The 27,699-nt window shown below is 40.5% G+C and overlaps 1 protein-coding gene across 1 annotated transcript in view; it reads left to right on the top strand.

Annotated features, from left to right (window-relative positions):
- LOC143962680 (dynein axonemal heavy chain 3-like) overlaps positions 1–27,699 on the top strand; it is a 2,426,925-nt gene that overhangs the window by 1,580,730 nt on the left and 818,496 nt on the right. Inside the window, exons 50-51 of the mRNA XM_077472045.1 lie at positions 198–293; positions 19,275–19,466. Coding sequence (XP_077328171.1) covers positions 198–293; positions 19,275–19,466 — 288 coding nt within the window. The remainder of the gene's footprint in view (positions 1–197; positions 294–19,274; positions 19,467–27,699) is intronic.

Below are 27,699 nucleotides of genomic sequence, written 5' to 3'. Positions count from 1 at the left end.
TGAAGATGATAGTAGTTTCATGAATGCTCGTTAAAGCAGATGAAGAAAGAAGGGGCTTCAAACTATAAATCTGTTTGGCAAATAACATGACTGTACAAAAAATCAAAAATGTAAGAAATAAATTAATAGTGAAAGGATTTTTAAGAGATACTTGTATTATTTGAATTGTAAATGAGCAATTTTCTTACTTGCAATAGGATGAGTCATTTTTGGAAGACATCAACATGATCCTGAGCACTGGTGATGTTCCTACCCTGTTTAATAATGAAGAAAAACTGGAAGTCATGGAAAAGGTCATCTTTATTTTATTGTTCTCCCGTCTGAGGTGCTAGCAGACTGAGAGGGAGGGAGGAGGCATCAGAATTATTTTATGATACAAGAGATTGAATGCTGCAAATAATAGATTGAGAGCGAAGTTTATCGAACTGACATTAACTTTTATTATGATGTTCTCAGTTGTGTTATTGTACACAGAATGTTTTTAATTTAAAGAGAAGGCAAAATATATAAAAAAAGAAAGATCTGTTTTTCAGTTACTGTGAAACCACTACCCATCTGCTAATACATTTTTTTTTCTGTGCAGACTGTCCTTGGTTTAGTTAGAGTTCAACATGTAACATAATATAGCTTATTTACACTGAAGAGTAAAGTTATTGTTTTTAAGAGAAAAGTTTTTTTCTCTGAGGTGCCTTGTTTTAATAATTTGTGAGGAAAGCCCATAGCAAAAACAATAAGGGGCATTCTATTTTTTCTATCTCAAATTAGAGGATACACAACATGATGATTTTTTTTATTATTTTTTTTTTAGCAATCTGTACCCACAACATTATATACATTTATCTAATCTTGCTAAGGCTCTTGCCTAAACATGTCAGTTTTTTGTTTTATTTTCATTGTTATGTAATCAGTAAAAATGCATATGGGATGATAGTATTGCTGGCTCCATCTTTTTACATATCCTGTTCTGGTGTGAATGGACACACTGAGCCTGGGCACCTGTGAGTGGATCCTGCATTTGAATTAGGCTGTCCTCGTACTGTGCACTGCTTTCACTGGACTCTCTTTATTTAATTGAAATTGTCAAATACTATGCTATCTGCAAAGATCACTGTGTAGTAGGGGTGCTGAATCCAAACCCAATTGAAGTAATTGGGAACCGAATGTTAAAAACCCGTAATGGCCATTTTCTAGGCTAATAGCGACAATATTGTCAACAAACAGCTTGGGGGCTGGACAGTGCCTTAGCAGATAGATACCAAAAAAAATAAAAAAATAATTTGGAGGGACAACATTTTTAATAATGGTTGAGGTCAGGACTCACCAAACCCATTCATCAATTTCTTTATGGACCTTGCTTTGTGCACTGGTGTGCACTCATGTTGGAACAGGAAGGAGCCATTCCCAAACTGTTCCCACAAAGCTAACATTCAACCACTGGGCATGTGGATGGCTGGGAGTGAACTTCTTTTGCCGGTCCAGCAGCTGGGGCAGGGACATTTGCCTGCTATAATCGGACGTGGGTCTACTGCTAGCAGAGTGCCCGGAAGCACTTGGCTGTGACACACCTAATTCTACACCTTCATTCCTCTCAGAGCAGGTTTCAGAGAGGACTGAAGGTCTAGTGGGGTTGGAGATGCCAGCTGATGAGGAGCAAGGAGAGGTCCGCTTTGTTCTTTGGTGTGGGTCTTTGAGGTACGCTTGCCAACGAGCTGCATGGCAGGTCAACATATGTCTGGTCAAGTATGTGGTGCCCAAGCGGCTGATGTTTTGGCCACGCGAGATACGCTTGAGACATATGTTGCAAATAGCAGTGGTGCGATCTGATGCACTCGTCTCAAAAAAGGCCCACACCAAAGAACTTTTAGAATAACGCGCAGAGGCAGCGCCCTGCACAGGCGGAGCTCTGTGGGGTGATTCAGTCTGTGTGCTGCCCCTAAGCTGGCCCCCGGAGGGCATCCTGCCTCGTTGGACATGTGCCTCCTCCTCCTCCTCCTCCTCCTCCTCCTCCTCCTCTCTCCTACCAGGCACCCACGTGGAGTCAGTGCCCTCATCATCCCCTCCCTCTTCATCGCTGTAGCAAACCTGGCAGTATGCTGCAGCTTGTGGAACATGACTGCCAGATTGCTGTCCTTCTTGAGCATCCCCTCTCTCTGCATTCATGCTACTGCCTTCCTCTAGCTGAGTGTCATCATCAGAGCCTACAAAACACTGGGCATCCTCCTGGAGCATGTACCCAACACTGTGCTCAAAGAGTTCAGGAGACTCCTCAGGAGGACATGGTGGGTCTAGGGAAGGAGTCACTGATGATGACATTGAGAGGAGGGAAGACGATGCGTTGGCAGCTGCTTTCTAGTACCCTGAGACTGGGTGAGAGAGGATGAGGAGGATGAAGAGGGCTTGGTCATCCACTCTACCAAGTCGTTGGCATGTTGCGGTTCAACATGTCCAGCTGCCGAAAAGAAGGACAAGCGTGTCCCATGGCCACGTGCTGATGACAATGCACCGTGTGTGCATGTGTCTGTATGTATGTGTGTATGTATGTGCGTGCATGTGTGTATGTATGTGCGTGCATGTGTGTATGTATGTGTGTGCATGTCTGTATGTATGCGTGTGCATGTCTTCATGTGTGTGTGTGTGTGCATGTGTGTCTGTATGTTGTGTGTGCATGTATGTGTGTGCACTTGTATGTGTGTGTGTGCATGCATGCATGTATGTGTGTGCATGTCTGTATGTGTGTGTGTGTGTGTGTGTGTGTGCATGTATGTGTGTGTGTGCATGTGTGTGTGTGTGTGTGTGTGTGCACGTGTGTATGTATGTATGTGTGTGCATGTGTGTCTGTATGCATGTGTGTACATGTGTGTCTGTATGTATGTGTGTGCATGTGTGTCTGTATGTATGTGTGTGCATGTGTGTCTGTATGTATGTGTGTGCATGTATGTCTGTATGTATGTGCATGTATGTCTGTATGTATGTGTGTGCATGTGTCTGTATGTACGTGTATGCATGTGTCTGTATGTATGTCTGTATGTATGTGTGCATGTGTCTGTATGTATGTATGTCTGTATGCATGTGTGTGCATGTGTCTGTATGTATGTATGTGTATGCATGTGTCTATGTGTGTGCATGTGTCTGTATGTATGTCTGTATGTATGTGCGTGCATGTGTGTGTATGTATGTGTATGCTTGTGTCTGTATGTATGTAAGTATATGCATGTATCTGTATGTGTATGCATGTGTATGTCTGTGTGTATGTATCTATGTGTATGCATGTGTGTGTGTGTGCATTTGTCTGTGTGTGTGTGCATGTGTATGTGTCTGTGTGTTACTTTTAATCCAGACCCCCCCATTCTTGTACCATCAGAACTGCTTTTGTGGGGCTTGTGTGTGTGATAGCAGCCAGGACTGCTGCTCCTCTGAAAAGCAATCCATACACAGATCGCTTTTCAAAGGCATTTGAATGGTGGTAAAGAGGCATTATGTTGCCTCCTCACCACCTGTTTTAAGCCCGTAAATGCAGCATCACTATACCACAACTGTGCAATCCACACAGTTGCGGGGTAGTTGCAGTGCAGGCCCATTCACTCTGGGTATACCTCCAGCTGCAGCCACAGCATGTGTACACCCCCAGCAAAGGCAAGAGAATTCTTGTTGGGCAGTGTATGAGTGCTCGAACGACCGAATTTTAATGGTTCAAAGAATGTCAGGCAAAATGGTTGGCCCTCATACACGTTCACTTCATCAAATCTGGCCCTCTTTGAAAAAAGTTTGAGAGAGTATCTGATGTTACAGGTCACATTGGTACTGAGCTCCCCAGTGGGAGGGACCCAGCAAAGTCAGGGGGAAGACCCCTCTTCTGACATTTGTAAAAGTGATTAGGTGGCCATATATCAGCCCAGATCACTTTTACTTTGTAAGGAAAAAAATTATATTAGGATCATAGCTGCAGCTGCAGCCATGGTCCTGATGTCATGCTCCTTTTCAAAGACATACAGGTATGTCCTAAGGACATGGAGCAGTTAATAAAAATAAAATACCACTACTATATATGATATTTGGCTCTTGCTGAATGAGTGAAAAGTCCCAACTCCCAAACAACAAAGTTTGATCTGAACCTGTGTTCAGATCAAACCTTGGGGTCATCCCTTCCAGTGGCCAGACAGCTGTGGGTCCTCTGCTCTTTTGAGCCCCATAGCAGTTGAACAATCTACAATTATGCCCTAGGAGTAGTATAGCTGTGCTCATAAGTTTACATACCCTGGCAGTATTTATTTTATTTTGGTTTTACAACAAAAAAAACAAAGAAGGACTTACATTACAGGCATGTAAGGTGCATATGACTATATCAAGTCTTTCACTCATGGTTAGTGTTTGGCTGAAGCCATTTATTATCTTTCTAAATCATAAAGACAGCAAAAACTACACAAATGACCTGGATCGAAAGTTTACATAACCTGGTGATTTTGGCCTGATAACATGCACCCAAGTTGACAAAAAGGGGTTTGAATGGCTATTAAAGGTAACCATCCTCACCTATGATCTGTTTGCTTGTAATTAGTGTGTGTGTGTATAAAAGGTCAATGAGTTTCTGGACTCCTGACAGACCCTTGCATCTTTCATCCAGTGCTGCACTGACGTTCCTGGATTCCGAGTCATTGGAAAAGCAAAAGAATTCTCAAAGGATCTGCGGGAAAAGGTAATTGAACTGTATAAAACAGGAAAGGAATATAAAAAGATATCCAAAGAATGCCAATCAGCAGTGTTCAAACTCTAATCAAGAAGTGGAAAATTAGTGAAAGTGGATCAATCAAGAAGTGGAAAATTTCTGTTGAAACCAAACCACAGTCAGGTAGACCAACTAAAATTTCAGCCACAACTGCCAGGAAAATTGTTCGGGATGCATGGAAAAACACACAAATGACTTCAGGTACTATACAGGACTCTTTGAAAACATGGTGTGGCTGTTTCAAGATGCACAATAAGGAGGCACTTGAAGAAAGATGGGCTGCATGGTCGACTCACCAGAAGAAAGCCATTACTACACAAATGCCAAAAAGTATCCCACTTACAATATGCCAAAGAGCACAGAGACAAGCCTCAAACCTTCTGGCACAAAGTCATTTGGAGTGATGAGACCAAATTTTAGCTTTTTGGCCACAACTATAAACGCTACATTTGGAGAGGAGTCAACAAGGCCTACGATGAAAGGTACACCATTCCTACTGTGAAAAACGGAGGTGGATCACTGATGTTTTGGGGATGTGTAAGCTACAAATGCACAGGAAATTTGGTTAAAATCGATGGCAAGATGAATGCAGTATGTTATCAATAAATACTGGAGGAACATTTGCATTCATCAGCCAGGAAGCTGCACATGGGAGGTACTTGGACATTCCAACATGACAATGATCTAAAACACAAGGCCAAGTCAACCTGTTATTGGCTACAGCAGAAAAAAGTAAATGTTCTGGAGTGGCCATCTCAGTCTCCTGATCCCAATATCATTGAGCCACTCTGGGGAGATCACAAACATGCAGTTCATGCAAGACAGCCCAAGAATTTACAGGAACTGGAAGCTTTTCGCCAAGAAGAATGGGCAGCATTATCATCTGAGAAGATAAAGAGCCTCATCCACAAATAACACAAAAGACTTCAAGCTATCATTGATGTTAAAGAGGGCAATATATGGTATTAAGAGCTAGGGTATATAAACTTTTTATAAGGGTCATTTGAGTAGTTTCTATTGTGATTATGATTTAAAAAGAGTAAACACAGTTGATAATAAATGGCTTCAGCCAAACACTAACCATGAGTGAAAAAAAAAGGCTTTGTGTTATCATTCATATTCTTGGAAAAATGGCCAAGAAATCATAAATTCTGCCAGAGTATATAAATTTATGAGCATAACTGTACCTTATTTTTAACTCCTGCAAGATTCACTCTCCATATGTTGCAAAAATACCTTTTCATCTACTTCAGTTGCATGAAAGTGGACCATTCTAGTGTTGATGGCAGATGAGCCTACATATCGATGATTATTGATTCTTTTTTGTATTCCTTCTCTTTCATTTCAGTAGTTAGTTTGGGCACTTTAGTTTGAGCTGGAAATAAATGTAGAAGTTTCTCAAGTTGTTTGTTTATACTTCTTTTACATTTATTAGTTTTTAAAGAGCACACTAATGAAGATCACACTAAAATGTGTTGTATGAATTTGATAGGTACTTGCCCATCCTTGACTAAATCTGGCTGTAATTTTCTTAATACAGTAACTTCCTATGATTGCAAACAGAAAACATACACCAGGGAGTGCCAACAAAGTGCAGCATTAGTAAAAATCTTTCATAATTAAATAGACAATTGGCAATTCACATCTACGAGTGTAGGTAATGCTTATCTGTTGAAGAGAAGCCAATAAGAGGGTGTTCATGTCTGGAAGGCATATGGTGAGGCTCCAGCCTTTGTCCTTCAGTTGCAAGGCAGAGTCAATCAGCAGCCAAACCAGGAAATCCGATGGAACCAACGCAGAACATGGATACGGGTTTAACATCACTCTGGGAGAGAACCTGCAGCTAGGGGGGCTTAATGAGAGTTTTACTATTGCTGCATTTAGTTGGCACGCCCTGATGTTTTTTAGTTTTGCATTTTAGGGATTCCTCCTGTCTCTCATTGGAGAAGCCTTCCTATAGTGCATGGGAATGCAGGCCGCACCTACCCTCCCCGAATACCAAAACTTATCTAGCCTATTTAAATAATACTCAACACACTTATTGGCAAAGAATTGGCCGCTGCACATTTATTGGTATATTCAAATCAATAAATAAATAATAACCATATTCTGATAATTTTATTGCATCATAAAATTCTTATATTTCAATCGATCAACTTCAAAACAGCTCAGTCTTAAAGGACTCGAGCATACATAAATCTTTTAACCAAACGTCCCCCCTACATCACGTAGGGTGACAGACCACATAAACGTGCTTAGCGACAAGGGAAGGGGGGGGTGGGAAGCTTGTTGCACCTTCACTGCTTGGCTGGGAACAGGTGTGAGTGCACCTGTGAGAGATTCCTATATATAATAAGCCCCTTTCCAGAACATTCCCCATGGGTCACATGACCATTTGGGATATCACCAATAGCCTTGCAACCCTTAACCCCGCCCCCAGCCCAATTTGCCATTCTCTTAAAGGGACATTAACCCAAATACATTAACCTGTATATAGCCCTAAATATTTACACTATTGCTTCTATTCTCTTATTAATAAAGGGAGGGGTGACCACATTCCCATGCTGTCGGGCTCAAAGCCTTAAGCCCTCCTATTTCATGGGAATGCAGGCCGCACCTACCCTCCCCGAATACCAAAACTTATCTAGCCTATTTAAATAATACTCAACACACTTATTGGCAAAGAATTGGCCGCTGCACATTTATTGGTATATTCAAATCAATAAATAAATAATAACCATATTCTGATAATTTTATTGCATCATAAAATTCTTATATTTCAAACGATCAACTTCAAAACAGCTCAGTCTTAAAGGACTTGAGCATATATAAATCTTTTAACCAAAGTCCCCACATGCCGGGTTTGAGAATTTCAAGCCCGGCCTACCCCACAACCGCGGCCAATTCAATGCAGTTTTGCAATCCTACATTAAATATATCTAAACCTATATCGGACAGGTGAACTCCATCTGCTCTATATAATCCAGGGAAACCACCCTCTATATTAATGTGTCTATATGAGAAACCTCCAATGCGCATAATTAATAGCCATATTCAGATAATTTTATTGCCTCATAAAATTCTTATATTGCAAACGATCAACTTCAAAACAGCTCAGTCTTAAAGGACTCGAGCATACATAAATCTTTTAACCAAATGCGCAGCATAAATTTTTCCATAAACCTGTTCAATCTCTTCCTAATTTTCTTCAAAAAAATTTAAATGTACTTCTTGGAGCCATACTTATCGAGGGATTAACTCCGAAAAGATAATTCTGGTATTCGGAAAAGATAACTTAACCTGAGGTCCAGAGTTCTAACTTTCCCCACATCATTTCCCCCTAGGTGTACTGTTAATGCATCTGGAACTGGCCATGACTCAATCAATCTAGAGACATAAAAATAAATAAATAAACAAATTAGCCCATTTAAGACCTCTAATTACTTTCCAGAAAATTCTGGAAATTCATGAAATTTCTCCAGGATCCATAGACAAATTGGACATATAGTAGCGCTTCTTGGCTCTTTTATTAGCCCAGTATACAAAAGAGTGGCTCAGGATCCAAACATATCTTCTATTACCTAGAATTTAAAGAAAAAGAGCAGACCTGACATAAATCTGAAAACGTTGCGATTCCCATCTCCCCAACCGTTTGATTATTGCATTATTGCATCATCCAATCCCATCCTATCAGCTTCCATAGCTGCCCCGATCCTGAAAGAATGAGAAGTAAATTTAAATTGATGCAAATTCAATTTTCTCAAGCAAGCCTTTAATATGTAATTGAATTGATACTGAGTAAGAGGGGACCCATCAGCATCTACCTAAAAATAAATAAATAAATAAATAAATTCCCCTCTCCTATTGGCCTAACTGCCAGGTAACCATTTATGACTCTAACTGGACATATATCCTCATCTCCACATCGACTTAAAGGTACCCAACTGCCTTTCCCAACCTATCTGTTTTTTGACACAGGGATGAACAATTTGACCGAGACAGTCACATTCTTTTTTAGTAAACCCACCATTACTTTTTTGTTTTCTGGCAGCAGCTCAGATATTCTGAGAGCCCCAGAAAGGCTAGTACAAATGCAGTATTAAATAATATAGCCGTAATTTTTTAATTTAAAATATTTTTAATTTGAAGAAAAAAGATAAACCCGCCATGATTTTGGAAATGTGACTCAAATTGTAAATCCATTTCCATAGCAAAATTATACCACCCATTCCATGCGGTTGAGTACTCAACTCATGTATTTTCTGCCACAGAGTGTCTTATCGCATTTGTAAGAACCTCTAAATTAGGCTCCACAGATTTTCTGGAAACACATTACCTTCCTTGTCCGCATTCTGCAGGAGTTGGTGAAACCGGTATACCTGAAATCGAGATAATGCATCCGCAATTTGATTCTCCTTCCCTGGGACGTGCCTGGCCTTTAACCAAATATTAAATTTAAGACAAAGAAACACTAAGAATCCTAGTAATTTGACCACTTGTGTAGATTTGGCTGACAAACAAATTCACAGCATATATGACCCCTTTATTATCCAAATTAATCAGGATTCTTTTATTTGCAAATTGCTCACCCCACATTTCTATCACAACCACTAAAGGGAAAAGCTCCCACACTACTATGCTTTTGGTGACTTTATTCGTCTCCCAACTCACAGGCCACTTACAGCACCAGTGAGTCTTCCAAATAGCTGCGAATCCATATGAGCCTGCAGCATCTGTATATAGCTCAAGGCCAGATGAGGACACAAATTGTTCCTGAAAAAATGATCTGCCATTGTATATATCAAAGGATTTAAACCAAACTGACAGGTCCTCCTTGAGGTCAACTGTCAATCTGATGTGGGAAAATGGTGATTTCATTCCTGACATGGCCAAGTACAAGAGCCACGAGAAGATTCTACCAACTGCCATAATCCTTGTCGCGAATGCCAGAAGGCCTAATAAAGATTGGAGTTCTTTTAATAACACTTTTTTATGCCTAATCAACACTGAAATTAAAGATTTTAGATTCAGGCAACTGAAATATCAGATTAACAGTGTCAATCTTGACACCTAGGAATGCTATAATTGAGAAAGGAAAAACTGTTTTCTTGCTAGCTAGTGGGATACTGAAATGATGCGCTACCGCACTAAACAGATGTAACATAAAATAACAGACAGGAAATTGCGCTGGACCAATGAATAAAAAGTTGTCCAGGTAATGTAATATACCTTGGTAGCCAGATTGAAAAGCCACAATCCATTGGAGAAAGGTTGCAAATTTTTCAAAATATGCACAAGATATGGCACATCCCATAGGGAGGCACATATCAAAGTAGTATTTGCCCTAAAAATACATACCCAAGGAGTTGAAAGCTACTGCCAATCGGTAGCAGCCTGAAGGCCGCCTTTATGTCTGCTTTCGCAAGCAACGCACCTTTCCCAAACTTCCTAATTTGCTGAATAGCCTCTTCAAATGTGCAATATGATACTGATGACATGCCAGCATCTATTTCATCATTTAACAAGCTACTTTTTGGGAATGATAAATGGTGGATTAGGCGAAAGGTATTTGGCTCTCTTTTTTTGGGTATGATGCCTAACGGCGATATGCTAAACGGTGAGAAAGGAGGGGAATCAAATGGATCTGCTATCCTACCTTCCTTAATTAACTTCTCTTTAACACTGTGTGCGTAAGTATCCACTGACTTTACATTTTTAACTGGCTCACACCCTTCACCCTGAAATACTGGTAAAGGGAAACCTTTGGAGAAACCTTCAATTAGGAACTTGGCTGTCTCCTGGTCTGGATATATGTCCAACCATTGCTGCATACTTGCTAGTTTCACTGGGGTGTGAGCTTTTTGCATAAATATCCCTCTGGGAGCTTTGAATATTGGAATTCCTTTTTGAAACACCTGATCAAAGGGTGGGGCCCAGAACTCATCATATTGAAACCATTCTAAACCCACAAAACTTTATACGCTTCTAGCACATGCTCCATGTGTTGAAACAGCTCGCTGCAATACTCCAGGTGCTTTTCACCTAGCACACTGGAGTATATTGCAAATGACTGACACCAATTATTAAAAGACCTCGCCACAGGTCTTCTCCTATCACCCTCATCTTTCTCATCTGATTTTTTATTTTTATTTTTTTAAGCGACATAATATGTACGAATTGACCTTTCCATATTTTTTCCTTAGTCTGAGGAGTAAGGTGGTAACCTAATGGCGAGATCTCACATGGTAATGTCTCTTTAAAGCACACTTCTGGTACCGATGCGCTAGATATAATAATCTCAGCTGGTAATAGATATTGTGAATTAACATTAGCTGACTGATTGTTATTAACATTACCTATATTGCTTAAGCTGACAGAATGTCTATTTTGATTAGACCATACATTACAATAATTACTAGTTTAAATTGCAGGTGTATTCATAGTGTCAGCTAATCTGTTAATGGATTCCATAATGCTATTAAGTGTGTGCTAACTTACCTATACCGCCAGGGGGCGCTGGAGCATTTGTTATATCTGAAGCAGCATAATGCTGCTCTCTGTTGCCTCCAGTGGCCATCTGCAGGATGTCTGTGATACTCACACTGCTTGCAGCCGCATGCTGTGGTAATAATACTGGGCAGGGTTTGTCTCTCCTCACAACCACAGACACTGCCTCTGTCCTCTATATAGCTGACGCTCCTCTAGCCCACCCAGCACTGCCTCTGGGCGGCGATGGGGACCGGACCCTCCTCTATTTCTTTTCTCTCAAGCTGACCTGATGCTTCATAGTGGCTGCTGGTTTTTCCAGCCATGCTGTGCTGCTGTCTTCTCTGTCCTGTGACACCAGCAGCTGCGGAGACGGTTTATGGCAGCGGGTCCGGCGGTTTTGAATGTCATTAACAGCTGTTCTACCTCTGACTACAGGGGAATACCACAGGATACTGTACTGAATTTACCTCAGCCAAAGCACTTTGCTCATTATCATTCTCTGCCGAAGCCAGTCATTTTCTAAGTCCTTCTTCTCCACCTTTATCCCCAGCTTTTCTCCAACACTTGCCTCATTAAGGTTTTCATAGCCATGAATGAAGTACTTCAGGAGCCTGTTTTCACCTTCACTGAGCTTGTTGCAAAGCTTGTTGCACCTTCACTGCTTGGCTGGGAACAGGTGTGAGTGCACCTGTGAGAGATTCCTATATATAATAAGCCCCTTTCCAGAACATTCCCCATGGGTCACATGACCATTTGAGATATCACCAATAGCCTTGCAACCCTTAACCCCGCCCCCAGCCCAATTTGCCATTCTCTTAAAGGGACATTAACCCAAATACATTAACCTGTATACAGCCCTAAATATTTACACTATTGCTTCTATTTTCTTATTAATAAATGGAGGGGTGACCGCATTCCCATGCTGTCGGGCTCAAAGCCTTAAGCCCTCCTATTTCATTCTTTTCACATAGACTTTAAATATGGTTTTTTAATATGAACTTTTATGTTTTCTTTTTTGCTTATAATGTTTTATGTTTATTTTATGTTTACAATCTCTATTCATTCTTATTGATTTGCCTATATATATATATATATATATATATATATATATATATATATATATATATATATATATATATGTGTGTGTGTGTGTGTTTTATTTCCTATGATTTTCAGCTCCATCCAGTGCCCATAATGTGATTTTTTTTCCAGATATACCTTGATCAGAAAAATTATGCATTATGGCCACTGAATGGAGTTGACAATCATAGGTAATCCGTATATTAAACAAACTATGGTCAAAATTCATCAAGGATGGGTCAATGCTTGTCACATTTATCCAACATTTTTTTTCTATAAATAGACCCCTAAAATCTTGGTAAAGTTCCTTTCCAAAGCACAGAGAGCTGAAATAGTTGGGTGATGGGTTTCAACTCCAAACTTAAAATATTAATGTATTATTTTTTTTTATTTTTTTTTTGTAAATGAGTACAAAAAATATTACTGAATGACATTTAGCAGAGATCCAAAGATAATGCAATATACAGTGTATACTGTGCATAAATAAATATAAATATATATATTTATTTATTTACTTTTTCTTCAATAAAAAAAATATTAGATACTGGTAGGTCAGATTTTGTTTTATTTATTGAGTTTTCAAGTTCATGGCTTGTAAGCAGTTTAAAAGAAATCCTGCCTACAGTTGTTTCACACTTCAAAATAGTGACTTGTGGTTGTTTTGAGAAAGCATCCTAGAAGTGTGAAACAGCTTTTGGCTGTAGCCTTTTACAGTAACTGGCTAACTGTTTATAGCTAGAATATGAACTTTTAACCTGTATTTTACTGACAAAGATTATTTTAACTGGAACGTTGAGTATTTCAGTTTTTTTCTCACATTAGTTTTTATGTGTAATACTGTTTAAATCAGTTTTAAAAATAAAAGCATAGCATGGTTGCAAACCGAACTTATCAAAAAAAAAAAAAAATGGACTATGCACTATTTTACAAAACTATGAGATGCTTGCTTTTAACATTTTTTGCCTAATATACACTGTAGAATAATGTTAATTATTTGTGTTAAACAAGAATAAACTCATTGACACTAACATTGCTGTTGCAAAATGTACTGGAATAAACTTTCATAACCTGAAAAAAGGGGCAGTGAGTTTCACTGCCTACCTTCTTGACCTTGGACCCAAAATAAAATATGCTTAATGAAAATAATATCAGCTTAGCTAGCTCAGGTATAATATCTCTGTCCACACTCAACACAGAAAAAGGAGAAACAAATTTGCATTTTTAGAACAGGTGTATTGAATCTTAGCAGGCAATTGCAAATAATCCCAGCTAGTAAATATTTTAGTCCCAGATAGAGCAATCCTTCTAGCAAGTGCCATAGTACCCAAATTGCTGATCCAGGCATGCTATTTTATCTATTTTTTAATTCTTTAAATTAGAAGCACAGAAAAATGTTCAGTACAGATTCGGAGCTTGCGTGCTTCAGCAGGTACAGGAGATACAGCATTTACCTCTTTGGGAAAAACATTGTACTCAACATGATGCTCATTTCTTTATTTTGCTCAATTTTAGCAAAATATACTTGAAAATGTATGTTTGTGTTACTTGAAGTGGAGCATACTACAGCAATGTCTTATGTGACCATCTCTTTTCATCTGAGGATAATGCCTTTAATTTGCAGATGATGACTCATGAGGTCAATAACTGAAGCCTTTAAAAGGTTTATAAGAAAATGGCATTAGATTACTATCGATAAATATAATGTAGTTTGAAACACATGACATGTCACATTTGTACAAACATGTAGTTACACTATATTGTCAAAAGTAGTGGGACATCTGGTTTTACACGCACATGAACTTTAATGGCACCCCAGTATTAGTCTGTAGGGTTCAATATTGAGTTGGCCCATTCGTTGCAGCTATAACAGCTTCAACTCTTCTGGGAAGGCTGTCCACAAGGTTTAGGAGCATGTCTATGGGAATGTTTGACCATTTTTCCAGAAGCACATTTGTGAGGTCAGGCACTGATGTTGGGCGAGAAGGCCTGGCTCACAGTCTCCACTCTAATTCATCCCAAAAGTGTTCTATTGGGTTGAGGTCAGGACTCAAGCCAGCCAGTGCAAGCCAGTCAAGTTACTCCACTCGCTCATCCATGTCTTTATGGACCTTGATTTGTGCACTGGTGCGCAGTCATGTTGAAACAGTAAGGGGCCATCCCCAAAATGTTCCCACAAAGTTGGGAGCCTTGTCCAAAATATCTTGGTATGCTGATGCCTTAAGAGTTTCCTTCACTGAAGCCCAACCACTGAAAAACAACCCCACCCCATAACTACCCCTCCACCAAGTGATTTGTACTAGTGCACAAAACAAGGGCCATAAAGACATTGATGAGCAAGTTATGTTTAACCCCTTCAGCCTCTCCCTGACCAGAGCACATTTTGCGATTTAGCACTGCGTCGATTTAACTGACAATTACGCAGTCGTGCAATGTTGTACCCAAACAAAATTGACGTCCTTTTTTTCCCACAAATAGAGCTTTCTTTTGGTGGTATTTGACGTTTTTATTTTTTGCGCTATAAATTTTGAAAAAAACACATTCTTTTTTACTTTTTGCTATAATAAATATCCCCAAAAAATATATAAAGTTTTCCTCAGTTTAGACGGATATGTATTCTTCGACATATTTTTGGTAAAAAAAATCACAATAAGTGCTTATTGATTGGTTTGCGCAAAAGTTATAGCATCTACAAAATAGGGGATAGATATATGGCACTTTTATAAAAAAAATTTTTACTAGTAATGGCGGCAATCCGCATTTTTTTTCATGACTGTGACATTATGGCGGACACATCGGACGATTTTGACACATTTTTGGGACCATTGGCATTAATACAGCGATCAATGCTATAAAATTGCATTGATTACTGTAAAAATGTTACTGGCTGTGAAGGGGTTAACAACTAGGGGGCTAGGGAGGGGTTAAGAGTGTCCTGGGGTGTGTTTATAACTGTCTGGGGGATGGGCTAGCAGTGAGACAACACTGATCACTGCTCCCGATGACAGGGAGCAGACGATCAGTGTCCTGTCTCTAGGCAGAACGGGGAGATGCTGTGTTTACATTCTTCAGCTCTGTGACACGATCGCAGGTATCCCCACGGTCATCGAGTCTGCGGGTCCCGTGGGCATGGTCACGGAGCTTGCGGCAGGTGCGCGCTGCCGACAAGGTGCGTGCAAGGCGGGAAATTCAAGTAATGTACAAGTACGTTACTTTGCCCAGCCGTGCCATCCTGCCGATGTATATATACAGGCGGTGGTCGGCAAGTGGCTAATGGTATGAAAATGCATATTATATCCTAATTAAGACTTTACAGTAAAGTAAACCATCATAAATATTTATGTAGTGCTTAAATACCTCAAAGAACCTATGTGAATATCAGGGGCCCTGGCTTATATTTTGCAGTAGGATCAAGGTACAAAGAACATTGGTTACTACAATGTTCACATATTTATTGCCCTTTGCATCTAGGTCCTATACAATGGATCCAGACTTATCTTACCCCCCTCCCCCTCCCAAATAACATAGTATTCTTCAAACTGCTCAGCATGTTCCTTTTTCAGAAGTAATGATTTATCTCTATACTTGCTTAAGGTGATGGTAATAGAGATAATGCTTAGGCCGCGTACACACGGGCGGACTATCCGTCCAACTAAGTCCGTCAGACAATCCGACAGACAGTCCGTCCTACTTTTGAATGAACGGACTTGACCACACACGACGAACAGACAGTCCGCTGAAAGCTTGCGCGATGACGTGTACGGCACGTACGACGGGACTAGAAATTCGACGTCCAATACACTGCAAAATCTTCGGCCGTGTAAATCCTTTCTGAGCATGCGCCATACTTAGTCCGTCCAACTAGCCTACTCACGAGCGGACTGTCCGCCGAAACCAAGTTTGGACGGACAATATTACGGAAATTCCGAAAGACTTAGTCCGCCAGACTGTCCGCTGAAAAAGTCCGCTGAAGCCCACACACGAGCGGATTGTCCGCTGAAACACGTTTCAGCGGACTAAGTTGGACGGACAATCCTCTCGTGTGTATGCGGCCTTAGACTTGCCCTATGAGTCATATTTTTTTTTTCTTTTCTTTTTGCCATCTTTGTCTCATTAGGGAGATCTTCCTTCATTTCTGTCCTGTAGACTCAACAGTGAGTGAGAGATTATCTTTACCATGTAAGGGGAATCCTCGTTTAGTTTCACAGAAACAAGTGGGCACATTCCTGTTTTAATGGCAACTCAAAAATGTATTATGAGCCGAACCCTAAATTCGTACGAACGTTAGAACCCCATTGAAGTCTATGGGACTCGAACGTTCGAAATTAAAAGTGCTAATTTTGACGGCTAATATGCAAGATACTGTCCTAAAAAGGGTTTGGGGACCTGGCTCAATGCAAAAAAAACTTTTAAAAACTGCTGTTTTCTCGGGAGCACTGATTTTAATGACGATTAAAGTGAAAAAAAAAAGTGAAATATTCCTTTAAATATCGTGCCTGGGGGGTGTCTGTAGTATGCCTGTGAAGTGCCACGTGTTTCCCGTGTTTAGAACAGTCCCTGCACAAAATGACATTTAACGGAAATAATGTCATTTAAAACTGCTTGCGGTTTTAATGTTATATCTGGTTCCTGCAATATGGTTGAAAATCATTGAGAAAAATGGCATGGGTAGCCCTCCCTGCCCATTACCAGCCCCTTTGGGTCTTGTACGCATATTAAGGGGAACCCCGTACCCATATTAAAAAAAGGAAATGCGTGTGGCCCCCAGGCCCTATATACTCAGAACAGCAGTATACAGGCGGTGCAAACAAGACAGGGACTGTGTAGGTTTGTTGTGTTAAGTTGAATCTGTTTGTAATTTTCAACTGGTACATTTTTAAAGTGTAGCTCCAGTCAAAAAAAACTATTTTTAAGCTTTTTGGAAAACATAGGGAAGGGTTATCACCCCTGTATAATTTGTTTTGCTGTCCATCTTTTTCAGAGCACGCAGACAGCACGCAGAATCTCCTACTGCTGACTGCAAGCTCTATTTAAAACGAGCAAGATATTTAGCTATATAGGTGGATATAGCGGTGTATACTGCGTTCAGAGCACACAGACAGCACGCACAATCTCCTAACACTGACTGAAAGCTCTATTTAAAACTAGCAAGATATTTAGCTATATAGGTGGATATAGCGGTGTATACTGCGTTCAGAGCACACAGACAGCACGCACAATCTCCTAACACTGACTGAAAGCTCTATTTAAAACGAGCAAGATAGTTAGCAATATAGGTGGATATAACGGTGTATACTGGGTTCAGAGCATGCAGACAGCACGCACAATCTCCTAACACTGACTGACAGCTATGTTATAAAAGATAGATATATCGCTAGATATAGAGGTGAATATAGCGGTGTATACTGCAGTCAGGGCACGCAGACAACAACCACTACAGAAGAACAAGAACGAAAAATCGGCCGATAACGATCGGTGTATACTGTGAAGGTACACAGAACACCCACTAACTGCTACAGATGCCAACACACTACACAAGGCCGCCGCGCTGGTGGCCTTATATAGTGTGGGGCGTGTACTACACAGCCTGAGCTATGATTGGCCACAGGCATCCTGCCTGTGGCCAATCATGGCTCTCCTCGCTGCCGGCGCTGTGATTGGCCAAGCATGCGGGGTCACAGTGCATGCTTGGCCAATCATGAGCCAGCAATGCACTGCGCCATCGCAGTGCATTGTGGGCCGTGAGCGCCACACGAATTTGATGCGAACGGTCCATAACGTTCGGAATTCGCCGAACGGGCGAACGGCCGATGTTCGAGTCGAACGTATGTTCGACTCAAACACGAAGCTCATTCCTACTCCTCACCACTCTGTTTAAAGCTAAAAAAAAAAAGTTTTGCCTTTAGCATGCAACCGTGGCCCTACTGAAGGAAAAAAAAAACACAAAAACAAGTAATGACCTGAGCAAAGCCCAATAATGACCTGATCATTTATTTGACTAAATCAGTTAAAATTGTTACTGTTAGATTTATTTTTATTTTTTTAAACTAATTTACATATTTCAAATACATAAAAAAAAAATTATAAGCAGCAAACAGTTTTAGTTCCAGGTTTTTTTTTTTTGAGTATATCAAAATCTCTGCATGCTCAAAGTAATAAGAAACCTGTGGGTTTGCAGGAGACAGCATCCAAATATTTCAGCTTTGCACTGCTGCTTGCCCCCTTAACTTTCCTTGACTCTCTACTAGCACATGAAACCGCCTATGGTACCTTTTGTCAATAGAGAGCTGAGGAGAACATAAAGGGAAAGCTATTGTTCAGCCATTAGAAATCTATTTGCTTTTTGCCACATGCAGAATCCTAATTTTCATAGTAAAGGGGAACTCAAGAAAGAAACCATGTTTGAGATCTGCATGGACTTGTGCTATAATGTAGAGACTGCTTTACTAAATATACACTTCAGGGTACACATGTTTTAATATGTACACATTAAACATCAAAGTTGCAGGGGACAAGTGGGAGTAAAATATTATTTTTATGGCACAAAAATGTGGCTATCTGGATTTATTAAACAGACAGCATGGCATTTCTAATGCCACATGTCTAACTGGCGATCAGCTGAGATGCTAAATGTTTCTGTGCAAGGTTTAACAGAACAAGATTAAATGTATCAGTTTAGGCAACCATGTAATATAAAAAAAAAAACAACACGAGTACAAATTAATATGTAGCTGTTCTCAAGTGGTGCTCCAATCATTCAGAGAACAACTTAACATTGGTGCCTTTGTAGTAAAATCAATCTGCCATTGGCTTCATAATTATGGGCAATAGCATTGCTATAAAATTACTTCCTAAGCCAGAATGTATAATCATGTTGGCATTGCTGGTAAAATATACTACAGTGATCTTTTTAAAAACTGTAACCCTTACCAGTTTATCCAAAAATATTAACTGGTGCTAAACCTTTTTTTTTCCCTTATAACAGATGCGTCAACTTTTGCCAGCTACTGAAAACCAGAGTGAAAATGATCAATCTGACTTGTATAGAAAATATAAGGACCGCATTAGAAAAAATCTCCATATTGTACTGGCCTTTAGTCCTACAGGAAAAGCTTTCCGTGATCAGCTTCGTCACTACACATCTCTAGTGAATTGCTGCACGATCAACTGGTTTCAGGTGATGGTGAATTTACTAGAACTAGAAATACAATAGGATTTGTTTGAAATAGGCAACTATGAGAACAGCATGACCAAGTGTTTGAAGCAACCTGATATTACTAACTTTTTGAGCATTTACTAAAGATCCATACCTGCATAACATCAGATTATTGTGTCAGGTAGGAGTAGTGACTATCTCAACATGCCATTATTGCAGTCATGTACCAATGCAAAAATTTTTAGTTTTACAGAATATTACAAGGATTGCATTTTGTAGTGCATAGCCAATGATGCTACCGTAGCCCCACTTTACAAACTGCACCCATTATGATTAGGCACATAGATCTGAGCCTCTCAATCTATATGGCCTTTATTATCATAGAGGCGGTTGTTCTATTTACTCCCCTCCCCCCACAGGATATGGTTGCCCTAACATTTCTTTCTTTTTCCCCCCCTCCCCCCCCCCCACCCTGTCCTATTCCACCTTCTGACATTTCTCCTATTGAGGCTGACTGCACCCCCCCCCCCCCCGTTCCTTCTTTCTTCCCCCTTATTTCATTTTTTTTCTATTTAATCTTGCAGATATATTTACACAACTTAGGTTTACATTAAGCCATGACTGGCTGGCAAATTATATACAGCGGTTCTTGTGTCATTGGGTGGAGCCATTCTTGTGCTCTTGTGCTACAGGATAAGGCTGACAAGGCTAGAAGGACAAGGCATGGAAGTGTTATATATCTTATGCACTTGGGTAGTTTGGCCTTCCTCTCCATGTACATTTAATTTACTCATCATAGCATTATCCAGGATAAAGTGCTAAGTTAATGTATATACTGTACCTATGTGATAATTGCTCATGCTCAACGGTTCTCATTCTTTTTACTATATTTCTTGTTTTATTTCTTTGTTCTTTTGGTCAGAGCTACCTTTGTGGGCTCCATCTTTTTGTTTGTTTTTTGTTTTGTTTTTATTTTTCAATATGGGTGTTATACTGTACTGAATTGTATTGTATTTGGATACTTTTGTTAGTTCTTCAATAAAATATTATGAAACAAAAAAATGACAGTGCGCACTTCAGAAACAACAGAAAAAAACATATGGCACAGTGGCTGGACAGCTTGTAAACAGTTTGATTGGAGCCCAGGTCAGAAATTTAAGATGGAGATGATCATGATAAAGTTTCATCAGGTGAACATATTTGGGATTTGAGGGCACATGGAGTTCACCTGAACTGGCTACAAACTCTTCTGGCCTGCCTAAAAAAATCCTGGGAGCCAGGGTATCCAAAAGAAAATCTGTCAGAGACTAAGGCCGCGTACACACGCGCGGACTGTTCGCCCAACTTTGTCCGTCCAACAGTTTCAGCAAACAGTCCACTCAAAATTAGCATGGACGGACATGCCCACACACGACGAACGAACAGTTTGCTGAAACCGTGCGCGATGACGTGAACAGCACGTACGACGGGACGAAAAATACGACGTCCTATACACTGCATTATAGCTTTCGGCGTGAAAATCCTTTCTGAGCATGCGCGCAACTTTGTTTGACGAACAAGCCTACACACGAGCGGGCTGTTCGCTGAAACAAGGTTTCAGCGGACAGTTTTTCGGAATTTCCGAAAAACCTTGTCCGTCCAACTGTCCGCTGAAACTGTCCGCTGAAAGCCCACACACGAGCGGACTGTCCGCCCAAACACTGTTCAGCGGACAAAGTTGGGCGAACAGTCCGCCCGTGTGTACGCGGCCTAAGAATGAGCTACTTCTAGGGTGGACTGGCTGACCAGGACTAGGTGGTAGCATCTGGAAAGGCAGAGAGTAGGCACAGAGTGTATGGCATGCCTGTTTAATTAGCAATAGTGGAAGCCCTAAGAAGGACTGAGCTGCAGAGTCTAAAGATCCACTTTGTCTTTACCATTGTTCCTAAATGTGGAAATGTGATGCTGCAGACAATTCTCACGTGGCAGATGATTCTCACGTTGCAGTCCACTAAACCACCTGAGCAGGCAGCACAGAAGCACACGGAAGAAGAGAGTAGAAACAGAGGCTGGGAGTGCTTGGGTGAGGGCAATAAGAAGCTGGCAGGAATACAAAGGGAAAGATGGCTGACTCGAGTATAGAGGGAAACATAAAATTTAAGGAAGATCGACTGCTGACAGGAATACACAGGGTACTGGGAGCGGGATACAGGCTGAAGACCACTGAGATTACTGGAGTAGGCCATTGTCACAGTCACAAGGTATAGAATGGGGTTCACTGGGATCATGTCTCAATGCAGGCTACAATGTTCTTAATGTAATGGGAACACAGAGCTGGTGCAAGCTGGGGCACTACTTGGGAGTGCTGGGGATCACTGGAGGCACACAGGAGCTGGGTATAAACTGGACAGACACTGGGAGTACTAGAGGTCATAGCACTTGGAGGCACTGGGAGACACTCAAGAAGCCATTTGGAAATGCGGAGAGTCCAGCTGCTAGTACATGGAAACATTATTTGAACAAGACAGCTCCCTCTCTGTATTTGGCTGTGGTACCAGAGGAAGCAGGTTGAGGACAGACAAGGTACATGTGGGAACTTTCCCAGCCAAAGGACGAACAGCAGTTTGGTGGTTTTGTTAAAATCAGCCTTGCAAAAGATGGCCTAGGGTAAGCAACCTCTGGACCTGCCCCTACCATACTGACAGAATCTCTTTCCCAGTGTGGCTCCTGTCTTCTTTGCATATCAGCTGCAAAACTGAATGGCAGTGCTTTACCAGAGCCATTACATAACCCTATGGGGGAACTGATGGTTCTGAGAATGACTCATCTGAAAAAGGCACTGAGAAGGAGGGTGCAAATGATACTGGTCTGTCACTGTCCTTAGGAGTTAGGACCTGTGGTGTCAGTCAGTGTGTACTGTGCTGCATCCTTTTCAGTTCCAACAGATTTACTTAGTGTGCCATGAAATATATGTAATCTTTGCCTATACTTGTTGAACCACATGTCTGTGGCCATGTGGATCTTTCTGTTGCTGTAGTGGTCCAGCGATGTGGAAACCTTACCTTCCACATGATGATGAAGGGTAAGGATGGACTTACAGGCAAAAAAATTACAGCTGGGAACATTCCATTGTGGCAATTCATAGGCCAAAAATTCAGCCAGTAAACAACAGCAGCTGTAAAGCCAGCATTTTTTCCAAGTTGGCATTGAGGTGCTGTGGCTTTGAGGGTATACTTTTTATAACAATTCCAACAGCTGGGGAACAGAAAGCTGCCTCCTCAGTGGTAAATCTGGAGATGTCAGGTTGGGGTTTGGTAGAATAAGAGCATGGTTGCAGGTTACATGTGGCTCAATGCTGACCCTCTTCCTTGCTGGAAGTATCAATATGTTCACTTCCTGACTCTTGAAATACTGTCATCCCTATCTCTTGAGACTGCTGTCAGTCGCATGCAGATGCTACTCTCACTGAGCTGCATGGTGAATATTTATGCCTTTTCCTTTCCCACTCCTCTATGAGCTGCTCCTGGATGGCATACTGCCTGTTGTGCCTCTTCCTCAATTTTTCTCCATTATATCTAGCACCCAGCTATGTCACTACCTACAAAAAATAGGACTATATTCTTCTGGCAACCACAACCCTATATAGTGTGTGTGTGTGTATATATGAGAGAGAGAGAGAGAGATCTTCAACAAGGACCTTCTAAAATACCCTTTTATTATTCTTATATGAACTTATAGAGGGCATCTATATAAATCATTCCTCACATCATTATGAAAAGATATTACATACATTCATAATTTTACAAATCTAACAGTTCCCCAGAACATTATAATATACTGTATCTTTTGTTGAAAAGGTCTGCATGTTTTGTGGCATATAGCCACTTCTTCAGGACCCAACAAATAACAACATCCCTTGCTGTTTGACTTGCTAAACTTTCACAGAAATGATCTGCAAAAAAATTGTATATATGAATAGGGATGGCCTTGCGGTCGGTTCACGGCGAATTTTGCGTGTTCGCGATTTGCCAAACCGGCGGACTTCTGGCGCTGTTCGCGCGGCGGAAATATGCATTTACATTGTGAAAGAACTTTGACCCATGATGACACATCCATCATGGGGTACAGGACAGCCAATTGAGACATTTCAGCACATGGACAATTGGACATTCCCCCTACCTTTATAAATAGACCTGATCTGGTGGCCATTTTACATTCTGTCTTTTGTCAGTGTAGGGAGAGGTTGCTGTGTGGAGCAGGGACAGACTGTAGTGACACAAATCGTTAGCTATTAGGTCCACAAAAGTCATTTTAAGGACTTTAAGGACATCTTGTATAACAGTGTCAATTTGCTGTCCCCTCAAAATAACTCAACACAGCCATTAATGTCTAAACCACTGGCAACAAAAGTGAGTACACCCCTAATTGAAAATGTCAAATTTGGGCCCAAAATGTCAATATTTTGTGTGGCCACCATTATTTTCCAGCACTGCCTTAAACCTCTTGGGCATGGAGTTCATCAGAGCTTCACAGGTTGCCACTGGAGTCCTCTTCCACTTCATGACGACTTCATGGAACTGGTGGATTTTTCTGATAGGAATTGATTCCATCGGAAAGATTTAAAACATGTTCTATTTCTAGGTCCGTCTGAATTTTTGAAGAAAAAAGTCCAATGAAGCCCACACACAATCGGAATATCTGATGAATTTATTCCGTCTGACCTTTTCTGCCGGAAAGTCCGGTCGTGTGTACACGGCATTACAAGTCACATGACAACGGGGAGGGAAAAATGGCTAATTGGGCCCAATTTGTACATTTTTACTTGGAGATGTACTCACTTTTGTTGCCAGCGGTTTAAGACATTAATGGCTGTGTGTTGAGTTATTTTGAGAGGACAACAAATTTAAACTGTTATACAAGCTGTACACTCACTACTTTACATTGTAGCAAAGTGTCATTTCTTCTGTGTCATCACATGAAAAGGTATAACAAAATATTTACAAAAGTGTGAGGTGTGTATTCACTTTTGTGAGATACTGTAATAAGCAAAAAGGACCAAAAGATTTAAGTAAAAAAAAAAAAAAATCAACCCTGAGTGCTCATTTATACTTGATATATAAAAAAATTCAATTTAGGTGAAAATATGTGTTCTAAACCGCATCCACTAACCACCGGATGGCAAAAAAATCTATATACACATATAATAAGTGTGCATCAACACAAATACATTTTAACAGCAATACATACAATTTTTTAGTCAAGTGATATAAATTTCTTCAGCATGCATCTATTCAATGAAAAGCAACAAATGTCCCAACAAGATGAAAAGCAACAAATGTCCCAATACAATGGAATATGACTGCATCCACCAGTGAAGTGAATAAACCTTGAGAGACAGCCAGGCACCTTGTGCCCTGCACCAGTAAAATAAAAATGGCCTCTCACCAGATGGCATTGATCCCTCTAACAGAAATCATGGGAGCATGTAGATAAGCTTCTAGACATCCACCATTATTCACAGCAATTCACTGGTGGATGGTGTAATATCGGTGTCATATTCCATTGTATTGGGACATTGGTTGCTCAGCTCCAGTCTAGGCCCATCTCGCATTCCTGTTGTTTCACGCTGTACACCAGATGTGAGATCTGCACCAGACACTTCCAGAATATATACACATGAAACAGAAGTGACTGCTGATGATGTCTTTCCAGTTCGCTTGCTGGTTTCCCAGTGCATCCTGGGATATATAATACCTTCAATAACTCCAAAACAATGCAAAGCTAACTCTGAATAAAAGCCCCTCAAAAGCTGCAGGTGCTGTTAGCAAACTTTACCATAGACTTCTATGGAGGCTTTGGAAATGCTTTTTAAGCACCAAGAAAGTGAAACGGGGTATCATTTTTGAAACAAAGTACAATGTGTAAACAGGACTGTAAGCTAAGCATTTTACTCAGTGACAGGGGCTTTGATTGGCATTGAAAGTGCTTTAAAAAAAAAAAAGCAAATGCAAATGAGCCATAAAACACTAAAATGAAAATGAACCCACCACCCCCATTTATATAAACTTAAAGAAGTTTTATACCCAAAAGCAAACATTTAGTATAATGCATCTTACCAATTCCTAGATGTAATAGCTGTTCTAGTTTCCCTTCTTATGCCCCATACACACGGTCAGCATTTCTGACAGCAAAAGTATGACGGGAGCTTTTCATCGTATATTCGGACCATGTGTATGCCCCATTGGACTTTTCACGCCGAAAATTCTGACAGAACTAGAAATAAAATGTTCTATATTTTTTTTGATGGAACTAATTCCTATCGGGAAAACCACTCATCTGTATGCTGTTCAGACGTACCAAAAACAAAGCATGCTCTGAGCATACTCTCAAGCAAGTAAGAGACGGAAGCTATTAGCTGTTGTTTTCTAGTCCTGTCATACGTGTTGTACGTCACCGCGTTCTTGATGGTCGGAATTTGGTGTGATCGTGTGTACACAAGACAGTCTCAGTGGAATTCCGTTAGCTTCGGTTTGTTCCAATGGGAAAACCGGTCATGTGTACAGGGCATTAGGCTTTCTTACTTCTATTTCATCTACTGATATAGTCAGCAAGTCTGTTATGTTACACAATTTAAAGCTCTTCAACAGAATGTATCAGTTTACATGGATGGGACAAACCACTTAACACTGGCAGGGGCAATTAAAATGATTAGCTTTTATTTATCTCTCCCTCCATCACGTCCCAATCCATCCCTTCCTTCCTCTCACCCTCACACTCACTCTGCTTACTCATGTATCCCAGTCTACTCCCTGGGTCAGCCCTTGCTTTGAATTTTCACCCCTTATCTTTACTCACTACACAGGTTTGCCTCGTGGGTCTAAGCCAGCCTGGGCTGACGCCTTGTGGGTTACCCCCACTGATCCGTCCACCTCAGCTCCCGCGGGGTGGTGCTTCCAAATGGCCAGCGGTGCCCAACATTCAGCTACCATCACACGAATTACAATGCGTAAGCATGTATCTTAGGTGGGGTTTTTCATATTACCCCCACCTCTGCTTTTTGTCTGCAATTAACAGACTTTTTATACCTGATTTTTTTCATTCTAGATAAGACACACACTTTCTCCTGACCAGTAGCACTTTAGCCACGAAACATGTAGAGCTACCAAATGTTGTGTTCTTCCCAATTGTACTCAATTTTATACCATTGTTATGCATTTTCATAGGAGATTTGAGCCACCTGACATGCAGGCATTACTTTATATCTTATGGTTTTAAAACAACTTCAATTTGGTGTACTGTGGAAAAGTGTTGTGTTCATATTTTCATATTATCATGTATTTTTGCTGCTATCATGTTAATTGTGAATACCCCTTCTACTTGTAACTGATTTTATTATTATATGCATGTTTATGAACCCAATACATTTTTCCCAATTGTTCACCAAACGTTATCTTATTGCACTCACAAACTTCATTCAAAGTCCCACGTTCATTGCTCCCCCCACATTTATTTATTCATGTACAAAATTTGTGTACAAAAAGGAGGAAAACAGCTTGCTGTACCTGAATATAAAGTGCATGCTGGAGTTTGGCTTTAATTTGTCCCTGTAATCTGCAAGTACATTAAATAAAACAACATACCCCCACCCCCCCTCCACACCCAGACTGACAATGCATGTGCATTCGTTTTCGTCCGAATGCATTTTCATCCAAATTTCAGGTATTTTCGTTATCGTTTCAACAAACGATAATGAATGTGCAGAATCCGAAAAACTATAGATCCAACATAAAAAAAATGCTTTATTTTAATTTCGTTGTGACAACAGTTCGATATAGATAGGATATTCAACATGACACTGACAATAACAATCTGTGTCTATCTAATCTGTGGTCGAATATGCCTAACCTTAGCTCTATTAGTCCAGGATTATTCTACATAGAGAGAAAAGATTTGACAGAGAGAGAAAAGATTCGACAGAGAGAGAAAAGATTCAACATAAAAAGAAAAGATCGCTGCTGGAATTGGGTGGGGGAAGTAAAATAAATATAAGGATGATGATGAATATTATTGTTTGATTGTAACCAAAGAGGAGGAGCAGTAAAATAGCTAGAACTAAGTACACACGTACAGCCAACTTACTTTCACTTACGGTTGCTAGCAGAGAGAGACACACACACACTGAATCATTTCAGAAGACAGTCAATCTTAGCTGGTCCATTTGTCAGAGAACCTAAATTATTTAGCAATTAAGCATAAGCACAGCAGCAGAATAGTG

The sequence above is a fragment of the Lithobates pipiens genome, unplaced genomic scaffold (assembly GCF_037356315.1).
Source record: "Lithobates pipiens isolate NorthernLeopardFrog02 unplaced genomic scaffold, aLitPip1_a1.2 Scaffold_8, whole genome shotgun sequence".
Taxonomy (NCBI): domain Eukaryota; kingdom Metazoa; phylum Chordata; class Amphibia; order Anura; family Ranidae; genus Lithobates; species Lithobates pipiens.
This window is presented reverse-complemented; position numbering and strand designations above follow the sequence as displayed.